General features: G+C 41.4%; 1 protein-coding gene across 2 annotated transcripts in view; it reads left to right on the forward strand.

Moving 5' to 3' along the window:
• DNAH3 (dynein axonemal heavy chain 3) overlaps positions 1-14,896 on the forward strand; it is a 176,612-nt gene that overhangs the window by 30,315 nt on the left and 131,401 nt on the right. For both annotated transcript variants that reach the window (XR_005785574.1, XM_040458819.1), the window contains exons 12-18: positions 1,391-1,527; positions 3,766-3,871; positions 4,055-4,233; positions 7,259-7,443; positions 8,654-8,777; positions 11,522-11,675; positions 12,482-12,626. Coding sequence is in view for 1 of the 2 variants with exons in the window: in XM_040458819.1 (XP_040314753.1) it covers positions 1,391-1,527; positions 3,766-3,871; positions 4,055-4,233; positions 7,259-7,443; positions 8,654-8,777; positions 11,522-11,675; positions 12,482-12,626 (1,030 nt within the window). In the remaining variant the exon portion in view is untranslated. The remainder of the gene's footprint in view (positions 1-1,390; positions 1,528-3,765; positions 3,872-4,054; positions 4,234-7,258; positions 7,444-8,653; positions 8,778-11,521; positions 11,676-12,481; positions 12,627-14,896) is intronic.

Consider the following 14,896-nt stretch of genomic DNA (forward strand, 5'->3'; position numbering starts at 1 on the left):
AGTGTATTTTCATCCATGGTGTATAATTGCTGTAACCAACTAGAGCACTCTGACAGTCTTTTCTGGGACCCATCACCATAAGCTTTCTTAGGGAGGGCATTGGGTACCCAGCACGGACTTGGCAGTCTTCTTGAATCATGCAAGTGAGAACATTTCCCAGGGATACACACATGCCATTTAGAAGTTGGAGTACTTGGGTCGCCTGGGTGACTCATTCGGTTAAGACTCCAACTCATGATTTCAGCTCAGGTCATGATCTGACGATTCTTGAGGTCAAGCCTCACATCAGGTTCTGCACTGACAGTGTGGAACCTGCTTGGGATTCTCTCTCTCTCTCTCTCTCTCTCTCTCTCTCTCTCTCTGCCCCTCCCCTACTCATGTTCTCTCTCTCTCAAAAATAAATAAACTTTAAAAAAAAGGAGTACTTGAATTATCAGAAAAGATACTGTTCTAGCTATAGACTTTTTCCCCCTCTGATCTGAGAGAAGAATCTAGTGTTTCTCCTTTTCTTCAGGGGAGAAAATGGAAGTTCAGAGAGAAGTAGCTTAGCTCAGGTCACATGGCCAATTAGCAGCAGAATCAGATTTAGAACCCATGTCTCCAATAACTTCATTAGTAAAAGCTGATCAGGGGGACAGGGAGCCACCACTATGATACTCATTCAGTCACACCATATTTACTGAGCACTTACTATGTGCCAAGCTCTTTAAACAAATTTTTTTTTAATGTTTATTTTTAAAAGAGAGAGAGAGAGAGAGAGAGAGAGAGAGAGAGAGAGAGCCTGAGTGGGGGAGGGGCAGAGAGAGGAAGACACAGAGTCTGAAGCAGCCTCCAGACTCTAAGCTGTCAGCACAGAGCCCAGCACAGGGCTGGAACCCACAAACTGTGAGATCATGACCTGAGCTGAAGTCAGACGCTCAATCGACTGAGCCACACAGGCGCCCCACTATGTGCCAAGCTCTTGTTGAACTCTTCACAATAGTGAAGAAGTCAGACACGATCCAGGCCCTCATGGTATTTATATCCCATGACAAACCTAAAACAGCTCATTATACATTATTTCATTACAGTTGTGCTGAGTGGGAAGAGTTCAGAATGTGAGCTTTAAGCAGGGAAACTTAACATCCTAACTAGAGGCCCAGGGGACTCTCCAGGGACAGGAGACTTGAAAGGGGCAGGGAAAGATGAGTAACCCAAGAGGGAGAGAAGAGAGGATAGAGGTAAAGGGACCAGGAGGGTGATCCTGACACTATCCAAGGGGAAACAAGTGTCAATGCAACTGGTGTCTCTGGAAGGGAGTCCACTACAGAAGATACTACCTTTTGGTACCATCTCCCTTCCTGTGTCTTGTGGATGTGTCAGTACATAAAAGTGGTTTCTAATCCTTTAGGTGGAATCTATCCTTTTCCCGGAGTTGAAAGGATATAATCTGATTCTTGGAACCATTAACCCTGAAGAAAAACTGGTTTCTGATTTTGTGAATCAAACCTTTGAGGTATTTCAGAAAAATCAAGTCGGCCCCCGCAAGTAAGTGGGTTTAGTTGTAACTTAGCCATTTTGGCATCGGTTTATTTGTCATCAAATAAATAATCGCTGTTCCCATGCACCCAAAACACATCTGTAGTAAGAATAGCCAACACTTACATTGGAATTACTATTTATCCCCATCTTACAGATGAGGAAACTTTCCCAATGTTATACAGCAAATAAATAAAAGAACCAGAATTCAATTACAGGTGTGCCTCCACTATCTGAAAGCTTTAAGGCCAGATAGGTTTTGTCATTTAGAAATTGCTGGATTTTAGCAAAGTAACATAATGCATATTTCAGATATTATAATGCAGCTTCAGCAAGATCTCAGGTCGCACCCCTTCATTAAATCTATTGATATTTCTGGAGTGAAAAATATGACTATTCACACAAGTAGCCTCACATCGGTTTACACCAGCTTTTGCTATCAAATGAATTCTGAAGCAGCTTTCTGTTTTCAGAACTTTTGGACTTAGGAATTAAAGGAAATTGAGGACAAGTTATCTGAATGCTCCTTAATCATTGTACTTTAGGGGGGCACCTGGATGGCTCAGTTGGTTAAGGGTCTGACTCTTGGTTTCAGCTCAGGTCATCTCACGGTTCATGGGTTTGAGCCCTGTATTGGGCTCTGCACTGACAGTGCAGAGCCTGCTTGGAATTCTCTCTCTCTCTCTCTCTCTCTCTCTCTCTCTGTCTCTCTCTCTCCCTCCCCCCTTCCTTTTATCTCAAAATAAATAAACTTAAAATCATCATACTATAGAATATCTCACAGTTGCTCATGTGAGCAGTCCCTAGTTTAGGGTGATCATTTATATAATACTGCTTCCAAACTGAGACACTTTGAGAGTGAAGAGGTATTAACAATTACCATGGTACAACAAGTGTAAATCTAAGCTGTCCCAGGAAAACCCGGATATATGGGTTTCCTGACTGCAGCTCTGTCAACATTTTAGACCAGAAAATCCTGTATTGTGAGGAGCTGCTGTGCATGGTAGGATGTTTAGCATCATCCCTGGCCTATACCCATCTTCCCACAACCAAAATCATCCCCAGACATGGCCAAATGCCCCCTGAGTGGTCAAATCACCCTCAGTTGAGAACTACTTCTGATCTAGTCTGAGAATCATATATTCAGATTTGGAAGCTCTGCCCTTATGAGTTTGATTTGGGGACATCTATTTGAAACCTCTGTTCTCCCTGTTCTTGGAGTCTGACACAGTTTGTCTTTCTGGACTGGCAGCTTTGGACTGACTGCTCCCAGATTGTATCTCAGTTTTAGAATCTCTGAAGTGTTGGGGCACCTGGGTGGCTTAGTTAAACGTCCGACTCTTGATTTCAGCTCAGCGCATGATTTCACAATTTGTGAGTTCGAGCCCTGTGTCAGGCTCTGCACTGACAGCATGGAGCCTGCTTGGGATTTTCTCTCTCTTCCTCTCTCTCTCTGCTCCTCCTCCTCTCTCCTCAAAATAAGTAAAAATAATAAACATTTAGAATCTCTGAAGTGTTGGCCAACTCTTGGAAGTGTACCACTGTGGCCCAAAAATTAATTCTGCTTACTTAATGCCTTCTTATTTTAATTCAAACTTTTTATAAAAAGGTCTTATTTTTAAGTTATCCCTACATCCAATGTGGGTACTCAAACTCACAACCCCAAGATCCAGAGCCACACGTTCTACTGACTCCGTGAGCCAGGCATCCTTAATTCAAACGTATTTTAAGTCAGAACATCCCAAACACATCCTCCTCCAATTTGGGAGAAACTGTCCAGCTATTTTTGCATGATATGACAGAGCAGAAAACTAAATTTATCCCATAGATGTTAGGCTCATTAGTTCCAAATTTTCATCTTAAAATTTAGACATAGGGTTTTAAGAACTGGAAGAAAGGATAGGAGCTAATATGTTGGGGAAAGCATTCGTTGCTTTATATGTATATTATTGTAGGTAAGCTTTACAGCAATCCTATGAGGTGTTACTATTTCTACTTTAAAGATACTGATATTTGGAAAAAAAGAGAAATATCTTGTCTAAGTTCATATAGCTAAGAAGTGGAAAGATTGGAGTTTGAAGCCAAAGTTCTGAATTCCCAGTTCACTGTACCTTTTGCAACGTTATATTTCCCTTTCCTGGTTAGGGCTAATTTTTACTATATTTATGTCTTCATTTTCCCCTCTGCCTAATCTGATTTGGTGACCTGTATTTGCTTGTCTGATTTTACACTCTTCGATTATGGAAGATACTTAAATGTATACAAAAAATACGATGACTTATTGGATAACACGGCTGAACAAAGCATCACTGCGTTCCTGAAAGAAAATCATGATATCGAGGATTTTGTGACGGTAGGGAAAGTAATTTGATATATATCTTGGAGACGTGTGCTGCAGACAGTCCAATGAGTAGTCACTGTATATCGATACATTGTGCTGTGCTCAACATTGGACTGGGTTGGCTGGGGGTGAGGCTGGGGCAAAAGCAGGGAGGCTAAAGGCAATTCAAACTACTGACTGTGCTCCTTTCTACAGAGGATCAGTAGCATAAAAAAGCGGAGAAATGAAATTGCCTCCATGCACATTACCGTGCCTTTGGCCATGTTCTGCCTTGACACCATGACCCTGAATTATGACCTGTGTGAGCGAGCCCAAAATTTGAAAGACCGTCTGATTCAATTCCAAGTGGATGTAAACCGGCACACCAATACCAGGTATCGTGATTGTGGGTAGAGAAGTAGCAGCAGTATTTGGCATAAACGGGAGAATAGAAAAGTGGACAAAACTTGCACCTTCTATTAATGACCAGACAGAACTTCTAGCTCAAGTTGTTTTTGCCCCCAGAGTGAGGGTGGCAGGGAATTCAGGTTCAGGCTAGAAGGTGATCAGTAGGGAAAAAACTACATGGGGCTTGGAACAGGAGTGTGGAAAGCATCCTGCAGCTATCCATCTCTGATCTCTCAGTGTTTGCTTCCTTGGAGGCACCGTCAGGGATATGCTGCCTCTTGGGTTTGGCCATCAGAGGTCCTCTCCCTGGCCATGTAGTACATTTTCAGAGACACAGGGTGCTTACAGGCACCCCCCTAAAACCACTCCTATGCAGGCTTCTGCTGTACAGACCTGAGGATTCTGTCATTTGGTCTTAATTAAGCTCTATGTCATACCTTCATTTCACTGATGACTATATATTAGTCCAAACGTTTTTGGTTCTAAGGAATAGAAGCCCAGACAGGTTGGCCAAAGTGGAAAAGGTAATTTGGGTCTCACGTGTTGAAAAGTTGAGGAATTGCTAGCTTCAGGCCCTCAACACTACAATTAGGATGCAGTCTCTCTCCCTCTACTGGGCTTTCATTCTCTCTCAGGGTTTCTCCCGTTTGTGGGCCCAGCAGTTCCAGGCTTACATCCTCCCTGATTCCCATCCAGAGGGGTCAGTGGTTTCTGTCTTTCCAGTTACCTCAAAAAGTCCTGGCCTGTGTGACACTAGCCTGACTTGGGTCTTTTGTGCAAATGCCAAATTTTTGCATTTTTGCATTTTGTGCAAATGAACCAAATGCCATGGTGAAGAAGATGGCTTAGATCAGGTGGCAGTCCCATCTCTGGGGTGGATGTCTGCCCTATGTGAACCATGTGAATTTGGGATGGGGGTACCCCAAGACTTAGGGTGTAGTTCCCAGAAGAGGGAAAGATGCTAAGAGGCTGGGAGACCAACCATCGGGTCTTTCTTATAAGAGCACTAAACCCATATATGAGGGCATAGCTCTCATGACCTATTTACCTTCCAAAGGCCACCTCCAAATACCATCACATTAGAGAATAGGTTTTAACATAAGGATTTTGGGGGCACACAAACATTCAGCCTGTAGCAAAAACACTAGTGCCCAGTGTGTGGCTGTATTTGAAGCCTAGGCCTTGAAGGAGATGATGAGGTTAAATGAGGTCATAAGGATGGGATCCTAATCCAATAGGGCTGTTGCCCTTGTAGGAAGAGGAGGAGGCACCAGAGCTCTTTCCCCCTCTCCCCACATGAGGACACAGTGAGAAGGCAGCTGTCTGCAAGCCAGAAAGAAAGCCTTCACTAGGAACCAAATTGGTCGGTACTTTGACCTTGGACTTCCCAGCCTCTAAGAACTGTGAGAGAATAATTTCCTGTTTTTTAAGCCATCCAGTATGTGATGTTTTGTTATGGTAGCCCAAGCTTACTGTTAGAATACCCGACTAAAAATGCAAAGGAGGCTGGGACGTGTAATGTGGCTCTGAGTCCAAGAAGTGGAAAATACTATGTAATATTGAGCCTATGTAGTACAGTAGATAGTTTTTCTCTGCAGAAAGTTTCTAAATTGTGTAGAAATTCATTTTTAAGATCCTGGAAGTGTCTGCAAAGATGTTTTAATCATTTTTTCTTCAGTTTGACGTAATTAGCTTCACTATGGAGGGGTCTCTATACATTAAGAAGGAATATTGTCAACTATACTTCATTTGAAAAAACAAAAACAACAAAAGAAGGAATATTGAGGACTGAAAATATTGGAACGAGTGGTTTTTATAATGCATGAATGTCAACATGTAATAATCAATTACTAATAAAAATTATGATAGCTATTGCTAGCATTTCTTAAGGGCTACTATGTGCTAGGCATGGATGTATTACAGGCAGTTTGTTCCTAATTATAATTAAAATACTGATGATGGTCATCGCTGGCTTTTGCATAAGTTAGGGACATTCAAATTATCCTTAAATAGCATCCTTTCTTGGGGCACCTGAGTGGCTCAGTAGGTTAAGCACCTGCCTCTTGGTTTCTGCTCAGGTCATCTCAGTTTGTGAGAGCCTGCTTGGGGTTCTCTCCCTCTCTCTTTCTGCCCTTCCCCTGCTCACTCTCTCTCTCTCTCTCTCTCTCTCAAAATAAACTTTGAAAAAAAAGATAGCGTCCTTTCTCATAGTCTTGTGTTTGGGAAGCAGGCAGTTAGGTCTAGTGGTCCCAGTGGTTGAATGTCACTTTCTCTTTGCCAACCAGGAACTACCTCTAGCACATGAGGATAAACTTGCTGACATACTATAAACAGTAGTGATTACCATTAGTTTAGTGTTCTACTTCAGCGTAAAATTCAAGGAATTGCTATTGCTGGTGGTGGTGGTGGTATTCTTGTTGTTTGGGTCTAAATCTGGATTCTACCCATGGCATATCTGTTAAGAGTACAAGCTTTGGAATCGTTTGAGCCAGGGTCGCATCTTGTCCCTGACACCTCCACAACATGTTGCTTTGGACAGAGTTACTCAGCCTTACTTTCTTCCATTATAAAATGTTGATAATAACAGTCCCTACCCCTTAGAATTGTTGTGAAGTTTAATATATATATATATATATATATATATATATATATATATATATACACACACACATACATATCATGTGTGTATATCTATATATACACACATATATGTATATATTATGTATATATGTATGTATGTATACATAATATATATATATTCACTGATTAGAATAGGGCATGGCACGTAGTAAAGGGCTTAAAACCTATGAGATGTTATTTCCTTTACTATTGTTTGTATTCTTGAGGTGTGGTGTGCACATGAATATTACCTATCACAGATCTGCAGGTAGAGAAAAGTTGGAAACCATTGTTCTAGTCTCCAGATGAGAATTATACCTGTTTAGCATAAACGTCTTAAAAGAAAGTGATTTTAGATGGTAGAGATGATGATGGCTGTTCCTCTCCCTGTAGCATTTGCAATCAGTACAGCACCATTGCAGACAAAGTCAGTGAAATTCCTGCCAACACTGAGGAGCTGGTATTCCTCATTGAATTCTTAAAGAAATCCAGTGATGTCACGGTGTTCAAACTCCGGAGGCAACTTAGAGATGCAAGTGAACGGCTAGAGTTCCTGATGGACTATGCAGACTTGCCCCGTAAGTCCAATGACATGTAGATTTATGTGCAAACGTACATGTATATTTATATTTTTAGAGGTAAGGAGTCAGGAAGGAGAGTCGGCAGTCCTACCTCTAAATGTCAATATTGGGAGTGCTGCTTTTCAAGTGTCCTTATACGTTAGACGCACCAATTCCATGGTCTTATCCTCAGGAATTTGAATCAAACAAAGGGATTTCTTATTGTTAGACTAAAAGAAGAAATATCTAGGGACTTGAGTTCTTAGATGCCTGTCCTGGTATCTTGTGTCTGGTTTCTGGAAAAAATCACTTCCAAATGCAGAGTCCTTTTATAAATGGATAGATTTCAGTTATCTATAATCTTAATACAATTTCACCTTTGAGGAGAGGCCAGGGCACTTTCCTTCATGCTCCTGAATATCTTTAAAGGAAAGAAATGGCCAGAGCCCTTTCAAGGCTTGTTGGGCCAAGTTAGAGTTTTGTAAGGACCAGGTTCTGAAGGAAAAATGGATACACTCTCCACAAGCCAAGTTTTCAGATCCTCCTTCCATCTGGAAATACCTGTGAATTTACCTGGTGTTCATGGTATTTGAGGGAAAGAGTGATGGGAGGGAGAGATGGGTACTGGGACTGAGAGAGGGGTTGCCCTAACCATCCCCCTGCACATTCATGAGCTGTGCCCTTGACCATGTGAACACACACTGGACCTCTGCTTCCTACGTTCTTCAGGGTACAGAGAGAGCCCAGGACATTTCAGCTGACCTGAGCCTTAGAGTGATACTGATTTTATTACTGACATTTAACTAGAAGGGAGACTGAGACTCAGATGAGGTGACAATTTAAAGAAATGGAACTTCAGCCCAAGTTTCTACTCTACTCAGATGCACCCTGGGAAAGCAATGAAGCCTAATGGTTAGAACATTAGCTTTAGAGTTGGTTAGACCTGGGTTTGAAATCATCTCTGCTGCCTTCTAGTGGTGTGACCTTGATTACTTGGCTAAACTTTGTTTCCCATCTGTAAGAACAAGGATGATAATACTGTTGCCCTTCTAGCCTGGCACTTGGTAAGTGCTCGATAAACATTGGCTATCATTCATCCATAATGGGCCCATCCATTCATTGCCACCCCCACACCCACTTCTGTTGACTTCTTGTTCTGCTGAATTAATTCCCTGAATGCTGACCTATGCTGAACAGTGTCCTGGAGCAGACTGTATGTGTTTTGCAGAAGAGGACATCAAACTGAACAGCACTCTTTTCCTCTGGCCAGACCAGATTGAAGATATCTTTGAAAACAGCCGAAACTTGCTCCTTAGCAAGAGAGATCAGGCTGAGATGGACCTCATTAAAAGGTACAAGGAGAGTCTGAGGTTATTTCAGAAATGATACCCAGCTTTGTAACACACTGCATGTTTCTGGTTCTGCCTAGAGCCCCCCCACCCCCCACAGGAATGCGTGGGCGAAGGCTGAAGACAAATGGTGGAGAAGAAATTTCCTTTTGTTTCCCACTGAGGGATGTTCTCTTTAAGCCTGCTTCACTGTGGTGACCCTGCCAATGCCTTCTCTCCCTGCTTTGAACAATTGGAATTTGGTGGTACAGAGAGAAAAAGACAAAAATAGTGGCATGTAATAATGGCCTCACAATAATAATAGCAAAATTGTCAGCCTTACATTGGAGACCACAGATCTCTGAGTTATCAAGACAGGGATAATAGAGGCATGGTAGGAGGCTGAGAAATTGCCTATTTTGCAGCTGGTCTTGTTCAATGCTAATGTGGCTGTATCATTTATTCATTCATTATTTGTCAATTCAACCAGTATTTATTAAGGATTTTTACTATGGGCTGTGCTGTATTCTAGACATGTAAGTGTGTTTGGCTACTAAATAAAGATTTTAATCCAGAGGCAGAGAAAATATAGGCATACTGAAAAATCAAACAATGTTGAGTGAAGTGGGCCAAGTGCCACGTACAGGGCAAAGACATGCACGCAGGCACACATACCCATCCCAGCTTCTAACACTTGGTTTGTGAACTGTGGTCATACCAGTTACTATCCCCTTCACGTGTGAAGTGCCCACTGCCCAACCTTAGGTCCTATAGTCCCTGAAAATACTTAGAAGGAAGGAAAAATGTAGATAAAAGAAATTTCTACATAGAATGGGAGTTTGGGCTGAAGGAGAAAATGTGCACACCATTTTTTCTTCCAGTGGCCTTTTCTCTCTACCTAAATGAATACTGTCCTCAGAACCTAGAACTAGCCCAGTAGGTGGTACTGAAAATTTTTAATTAATAAACTTTATTTCTTGGAGCAGTTTTAAAATTCACAAGAAAAGTGAGAAAGTACAGAGTTCCCATTTACCCCATGGCCCCTTATGCACAGCCTCCACCATGGAACCGATTTGCAGGTTCGTGAACAGGAGAAAGTTTATCTTTTTGAGCCTTAGTGTCCTCATCCAGAAAATGGGATAACAGAGTCCATCTCAGATCATCTCATTTCCTGAGACGTATCATTGTGCAGAGGGATGAAATGAGACGATGTGATTTTGTGCCTGAGTGGTACCCAGCACATGGTAGGTATTCAGAAACCATCTGTTTCCTTCATCCTTTGAACAATGACTTCTTTGGGGAAAAAAATCCCCAGACCACAGCCTTGCAAGCATACTCTCAGTGCTCTAAGACTATTCAGAGGCAGCAAATGCTGTTAAAGTTCAGAGGAGTGACGGTGGCTCTGGGAGAAATGTGAACTGTCATTTATGGTGAGAGGAGAACACTATTGGAGGGGCGACTCTTAGCCTGATGGCATGACTGGTTCCTGAGCTCTCAACAGCGGATTCAGCACAAGAGCACCTCTAGGAGAACCCCATAGCCCTGGGTCCAGCCTTCTCTTTGGTGAACTCTTAAAACTCACATCCATCATTCTTGCATTAGTGCTGAGAACAATGTGTGAGGAGGGCTGAGCAATATTCATTGATTCATTTGTTGTCTGTGAAAGCAACCCCATTCCCTCTCTAAGAAACTTGACCTGTTTTCCCAGCCCACATTAATTTTTGGCTTTGGTGCTAATTTTTCTCCATTTGCTGTCCCCATCTCAGTTCCCATTGTTCCCTTGGCCCAAGGGGTCATAGTGGCTTCCCTATAAGGCTACCCATATTTCACCTCTGTAGGTAGTCTCTTCATTAAAGCCTCTGTCTGCGGACATTGGAGTAAGTTCCATTTCATACCAGAATTCTGACCAGTCCACCATCTTGAAATCCCTAAATTATCCTCTCTTAGACTCCAGGTGGTCCCACAAATACAACTCATTTACTCAACCTAGTTTCCCGAGTGCCTACTATTTACTAGTGACTGTATTATTATATGAAATATATGCCTATGTATTTATTATGGCCATGAAAATACTTTGGAAACTATAATGTGCTAAGCAATTATAACTCAACACTATATAATATAATCTACCTTGTTAGAAAAAGGGAAAAATAAATCTGTGACCTGCTTTGTTGCTAAAAGGTCTTCCCTGATCATTCTAGCTGGAGTAGCCTTGTACTTCCATCCACTAGGCACTCTTCCCTGTTTTATTTTCTTCAAAGTATTTATCACCATCAGAAACACAACATTTTATCTTTATGTGTGAATTTATCCATCCATCTCTCCACCCACCCACCCATCCATCCATGTGTATTTCTTGTCTAGGTCTCCTCAAACTAAAATGCAAGCTCCATGAGGCTAGTGTATATCAAAAATATGTCCCTGGTGCCTAGAGCAGTCCTTGGAATGCATTAAGCCATCAATAATAAATATCTAATGGATAACAATAATATGTGTATACATACATTTTATATATATGTATATAGTATATAGATTTCATATATGTGCACACGCATGTATTTATCGATACAGGAAAACATCTGGAAATGTTTAACCACCAATAGATTCATAGCAGGCATCTCTGAGAGGTAGGATCATAAGTTAATATATTGTATTATATCATGCATCATATCAGATTCTCCCCAGGCTTGAATATGAGTGAGCAATGCTGATACTCTGAAAATCAAATTGGAAAGTCCAGATGTGATTGGGATGTCCTTTGCTTTTAGGTGCTCAGAATTTGAGTCGAAACTTGAGGGATACAGCAAGGAACTGGAAGGGTTTAGGAAACGTGAAGTGATGACTACAGAAGAAATGAAGAACAATGTTGAAAAGCTTCACGAGCTTTCAAAGAACCTAGATCAAGCACTGGTGGAATTTGAGGTTTGGGGTCTAGGGGTCTGGGTTGGAGACTTATGACTCTGTCCTGCTCTCTTCATTCTGTTTCTTGGTTCTGCATTGTCCTAACATCACCTGTCAGGTAGATACTGTTGATTGGTTGGTTGACCACTTCTTTCATTGGTGCTTTCAGCTACCTTTTTCTACATCCCTACATTATACCAGCTTTTTTGTTAGTTGCTGAGTGCACAAAGAAGAAATTACAGTAAAATAATTGCTCACGTATTTTGAGTATTTATTATGTGCTCACCAGTATACAAAGGGCTTCATATATACCACTAAAGGGCTAAAATATATCACTTAACACCCATAACAAACCTTTGGGGTAGGCATTGTTATTGTCCCTATTTATCTCTATTTAAAATGGGAGAACTAAGGCATAGAGAAGCTAAGGCAATTTCCCTGAAGGTCAGCAAATAAGTTCTCTAACCATTAAAGTCCTTATCTTTGAGGTAAGTCCACATAAGAAGGCAATATCATGTAGACAGCTAACGTACATAAGAAAATTGTGAAAATGGGGACGTGGATATGGTAGAGTAGGATCAAAGATGATGGAGCAAGTGGCAAATTATCCCAGGGTTTCATCCAGCTAGATCTTAGCTGTTGTGGCCCTCAGAGGTAGCAGAGGGACCGTCTTACTTGAGTCCATGCCTTATTTTTCTCTCTCGCTCTCCAGATGAACAAGCATCTTCCTCAACTTGGTGTTCAAACCACTGAGGAATTTGCCATGGTGGCTTCCAGGGTTCAGAAAACCAGCCACCCAATAAACAGCATCCCCTTTTGCCCTGCAGTTGATCAATAAGGAAGAGGATCTGTTGGAAAAGGAGAAGAGTACCTTCCCTCTCCTGCAAACCGTGTTGACCAACAAAGGGCCTTATGAGCAGCTGTGGCTGACAACGTACGAGTTTAGCATCAAGTCAGAGGAGTGGATGAACGGTATGTTGCAGGCTCACTCTACTGGGACAGGGTAGGGATGAGATAGTGGATCCAACCTAGCCAGTTCTAGAATAGGGTTTGGACTTTAGCTTCAGGCTGGACTTTTTATCATATTCTTACACTCTAGACGCAGCCACACAGTCGAATTTTTCCAATGTGATAATGATGGGAAGTGGGGATTGAAGAGCCAAGACCTTTTGCTAGGGTAGAATGGAAGGGGCAGCCACCCAGAGCTGTGGATTGTGGAGAGGCAGGTGAGAGGAGAATAAGATGGCAGTTGCACTACTGTGCTGCTTCAAGAAAGGCCAGAGTGCCACAGATAACTGTAAACTACTCCTTTTCCTTTAGATCCTGGAGGCTAGAGAGAAATTAAGGTGGAGTCAACAGGACTTAATGATTGATCTCAAAGGGGCAAGGGGCAAGGAGGGAGAGGGGAGAAACTGGAGTGATTTCCAGATTATTAGCCCAGGCAGTTTGGTGGATATTGCCATCACTGAACGAGAGAAGTGACAAATTTGTTGGGAAAAAAGACACATCAATTTGAATATACTGGGCTTAAGGTGTCTGCAAACATCCAAATGGGAACATTAACTAACATTTGAGAAAATCAGCCTGAAGTTAAGTTATAGGTTTGGTGGTGGGGGAGGGGGGGATGATTTATATTGAGGAATGATTGAGTATAGATTACAAGTAAAAGGCATGAATGATGTCACCTGGGGAGAGGGCATAAGAGCAGGGGACAAACACAGGGACCCTTAGAGGTGAGCCTTCAGTTTCCAGTGCCGCAGTTATTTCAAGCACAACTGTGATGAGCATCTTTGCACCAGTTTTCTGGATGCAATTTTGATCGTTTTCTTAGGATAAATTCCTGAAAGTGAAATGGCTAGATCAAAGCTATTGTAATGAAAATTACTAGGATTTTAAAAACTGGTTGTTGATGATGATGATATTGTTATGGTCTTCCAGAAAAGTTATGTTTTATTAACCTTCTAGCAGCACTTGAGTGCCCATTCTTCACACCCTCAATGAACCTGGGAAATAATAGCTTTGAAAACTTTTTGCTGATTTATTTTATTTATTTTTTGTTTGTTTAATTTAGTTTTGTTGATTTAATGTTTATTTTTCATTAAAAAAATTTTTTTAATGTTTACTTGAGAGAAAGAGAACGCGAGCAGGGGAGGGGCAGAGACCGAGGGAGACACAGAATCCGAAGCAGGCTCCAGGCTCTGAGCTGTCAGCACAGAGCCCAATGTGGGGCTTGAACCCATGAACCGCAAGATCATGACCTGAGCCAAAGTCAGAAGCTTATAACCGACTGAGCCACCCAGGCACCTCTGTTGATTTTATGTTTAAATTGGCATTTTCTTTTTCATTTAAAAAACTTGCATTTTCACTGATGCTCTTAAACTTTCCAGGTTATCAGTCATATCTAAACAATATATTTTACCTTCTTTATTTATTTTCATACCCCTTTATTTATTCACTGTTCTGTGTTGACCAGCACTTCCAAAATAAACAGTGGTAATAATGGGCATCTCTGTCTTCTTCCTGATTTTCATGGGAATTCCTGCAGAGTGTCACCTTTAAACATGATGCTTTTCATTGGTTTAAGATACAAAATTTTTATGGTGTCAGAGAAATATTTATACTTGACCAAGTCTTTTTATTAGAAAGAGATACTGTATTAAAATTTTTTTACACTTAGGGGCACTTGGTTCAGTTAAGAGTCTGACTTTGGCTCACGTCATGATCTCACATTCGTGAGTTCAAGCCCTTCATCAGGCTCTATGCTGACAGCTCATAGCCTGGAGCCTGCTTAGGATTCTGTGTCTCCCTCTCTCTCTCTGCCCCTCCCCTGCTCCCACTCTGTCTCTCTCAAAAATAAAAAAAAATTTTTTTTTAATTTTTTTACACTTAATTTTTTTAATTCATATACAACAAAAAGGACTTTTTTGGTATATAAATGTTAAACACATGTATAGATTCACCACGATCAGAGAGCAGAAGTTTCATCATTTCAGTAAAATTTCTTGTACTGCCCCTTGTAGTCACACTCTCCCCTCAGCCAGAAGACCTGGCATTGTTGAGCTCTTCATTATTACTATAGTTTTGTCTTTTTGAGACCTTTTGAGAGTGCTTCTTTCACACAGCATACTACTTTGAGATTCATCCAAGTTTTTGGATATATCCATAGGTCCTTCCCTTTTATGCTAGGTAGTGTTCCATTGCATGGATATACCAGTTTGTTTACCCATTTATCCACTGGTGGA

Source organism: Herpailurus yagouaroundi, unplaced genomic scaffold (assembly GCF_014898765.1).
Source record: "Herpailurus yagouaroundi ecotype Mexico unplaced genomic scaffold, PumYag 222, whole genome shotgun sequence".
NCBI lineage: Eukaryota > Metazoa > Chordata > Mammalia > Carnivora > Felidae > Herpailurus > Herpailurus yagouaroundi.